Source organism: Neltuma alba, unplaced genomic scaffold (genome assembly GCF_004799145.2).
Source record: "Neltuma alba isolate B1F8T4 unplaced genomic scaffold, ASM479914v2 tig00012209_pilon, whole genome shotgun sequence".
Classification (NCBI taxonomy): Eukaryota; Viridiplantae; Streptophyta; class Magnoliopsida; order Fabales; family Fabaceae; genus Neltuma; species Neltuma alba.
Genome location: NW_021636745.1, coordinates 41,657 through 44,259, shown reverse-complemented (window position 1 = coordinate 44,259; position 2,603 = coordinate 41,657). Strand labels below are relative to the sequence as shown.

Here is a 2,603-nt window from a genome sequence, read left to right as displayed (position 1 = left end):
GTTGTCATTCCTAAAATATCCTTGCTAATTAAGTATATTGGTTAAAACTATCATTATTAGAAGATTTATCTTGGAAAAAAATACATAAATATAAGAGAGAAAAATGGATTGGGTCTTATAATCATGACCAAATAAAAGTCAAATTGGGTCTTATAATAAGGACCGGAGGAGTATTATTTTAATATGACCGGTTTGACTCCGGTCTGACCTTGACCCTTAACTCACTAGCTAGACCGGTTAGTATCCGGTCCGGTTTTTTGTTATTGAAAACAACAGGATTTGAGAAAAAGTCCAATAACAATAAGAATAATAAAAATGTACTCGCTCCATATGCCTTCTTCTTCAGCAGCCATCATCCCTACGGATTCGCGCACCAGGCACAGAACTACAAGCTTTCTGCTACAGTCACCAAGGGGAAACCGAAGCCAATCACAGCAATGAGAGCCGTCGTTCAGCGCGTGGCCTCTGCAAGCGTCGAGGTTAGTTCCTTTCAACCAAAATGTCAAGCTTCTTCACCTTATCTCTCTTATTCTCTTATCCTTTATCACCGGCGAATCGTAGCACTCTTTCAGGTCGAAGGCCGCGTTGTGTCTGAGATTGGACCGGGCCTTCTCGTCCTTGTCGGCCTCCACGATTCTGATTCCGACGCCGACGCCGACTACATGTACTGCTCTACCTTTATTTGATTTTCAAGCTGAGTGTATAATTTCTGGTTTCGGTTGTCACTTTTTTATTTTCCTGTTACTATTTTCTGATGTCGTAAAGTCTTGAACATGAGATTGTTCCCCAATGAAAGTACAGGCAAAGGATGGGACCAAAGTGTAATTCAATTCCTTGTCAAATTTAGGTATCAATTGAGGATATTGTTTTCAATCTTTTGGCTGTTCGGCTAATTTGGCTTCTCTTAACTTGCAGGTAATGCAGAGGAGTTATCAGGTTTTATTAGGTATCGGAATTATGTTTGTTCTGTTTTCTTAATTATGAATGAGGAAGGAAGTGGAAAGGACTTAAGTTGTTGTTTTACTTAACGAATAATTTTGGTTTTGTAACAGTGAGTCAATTTACCTTGTATGGATTCCTGAAAGGCAACAAGCCAGATTTTCACGTTGCAATGCCGCCTCAAAAAGCGAAGCCCTTTTATGCTTCTTTGGTTGATAGATTCAGGAATGCCTATAACAATGATGCAGTAAAAGGTAAACTTCAATCGTATTTAATTTATCAGCTGAAGGTATCTATTTGTGAGAAATGATAAAGTTAAGAGAGAGGCATTAATTTTGATTGTTTGTTTGTTTGTTTTTGTTTTTATTTTTGGGGTAAAGAAATAGCCATTCAGCATTTACCTTTGTTGAGTTAAGCAAGCACCAACTTCGTTAGTGAATGTTGCATATTGAGTGTGATGATTCATGGATTTGATACTGAGCATCTTCTCTAAGGTCGAACACATTTATAGCTTATGGCCAAATGAGCTATAGTTAACTTAAAAGTGGTTCCTTTTCCATTGTCTTTAGATCTAGTATTAACCACAGACGGAAACACATAATTCATCTTGTCACTTGTCTAATTACGTTGAAACGGTGAGTCTGCTGATTTTCATGATGACTAGACAACGTTGTTTTTGTGTCCTGTAATTCAATTTACATTAGGTCATTGGAAAACTTGCGTCCCTCTTTGTATATTTAATTCTCTTTAAGGAGTCTTGGTGATCTATATATGCCACTTTCCTTGAATGCATCTTGTAAATCTGTTGAAACTTAATTTTATGTCACATTCTGAATTGAAGATGCTTCATATTCTTGCAGATGGAATTTTTGGAGCAATGATGAAGGTGAGCTTATGTTATTCAATTTCTTTGTGATGATGCATGTGCTGGATTTTAATGTTTGATTGCTACAAGTTAACTATCCTTGCACTTTTGATGGTGAGAAGGTCAGTTTGGTTAATGATGGACCAGTTACAATGCAGCTTGATTCACAAGCTCCAAAGTGAGTTTAATCTTGGTTAAAAACGTTTGCATTGGGGATTGTAAAAATAACGATTCCATTAACAATTCCTTTACATTCAGGAATTCAAATGATGCAGCAGAATCTTGATGCACTGGTTCTCCTGTTTTGATGAAAAAGGCATGAATTTGACCCTTGGACTATGAAGGTAGAAATTGGATCCTTCTTGAAAAGCTAATATTTCTTCCTGATTGCAAAGAAGAGCATTACTTTCTTACTTTTCCCTGGTAGCTCTCCTGATTTTGGCTACACCATCTTCTGGCATTAGTATGGAGTCGTCTTCCAATGATGCTGTATTGTGCACGCATAGAAATCCGAAGACTCTGCTAAGAAATCTGCTTGTAGTGTATCCTTTAGTTATTCCTGAACAACAGAACAATACGTTGGTTGAAGTTCTGATTAGAACTTCAACTATAGATAAATCATCATTGACAAACTTTTTATTTGTTATGCCCTTTTACATGGAAATATATAATTATAAGTCCAGGGTTTAGCCTGATCACTGCCTTTTGACTTATTATGTTCCTATTTTAGATGATGTTCCTTCATCCAAGCTGCCCAAAATACTGAGTAACCTCTGTTTCTCTGGTACGTCAGTAATAT

The 2,603-nt window shown here is 37.0% G+C and overlaps 1 protein-coding gene across 1 annotated transcript; it reads left to right on the top strand.

Annotated features, from left to right (window-relative positions):
• Positions 1 to 399: 399 nt before the first annotated feature.
• LOC114725007 (D-aminoacyl-tRNA deacylase-like) lies at positions 400 to 2,119 on the top strand. Its single transcript, XM_028911466.1, has 8 exons — positions 400 to 479; positions 573 to 664; positions 755 to 821; positions 916 to 946; positions 1,053 to 1,193; positions 1,800 to 1,825; positions 1,927 to 1,982; positions 2,063 to 2,119. Exons 1-8 carry the CDS (start codon positions 438 to 440, stop codon positions 2,088 to 2,090), a joined length of 483 nt encoding a protein of 160 aa, XP_028767299.1. The 5' UTR covers positions 400 to 437; the 3' UTR covers positions 2,091 to 2,119.
• Positions 2,120 to 2,603: the final 484 nt, after the last annotated feature.

Bases quoted from the DNA above. Each gene is read 5' to 3' on its own strand.
- LOC114725007 (XM_028911466.1), top strand. From the start codon at position 438: ATGAGAGCCGTCGTTCAGCGCGTGGCCTCTGCAAGCGTCGAG. The intron at 1,826-1,926 runs GTGAGCTTATGT...GATGGTGAGAAG, and splicing joins TTTTTGGAGCAATGATGAAG to GTCAGTTTGGTTAATGATGG. The intron at 1,983-2,062 runs GTGAGTTTAATC...CTTTACATTCAG, and splicing joins CTTGATTCACAAGCTCCAAA to GAATTCAAATGATGCAGCAG.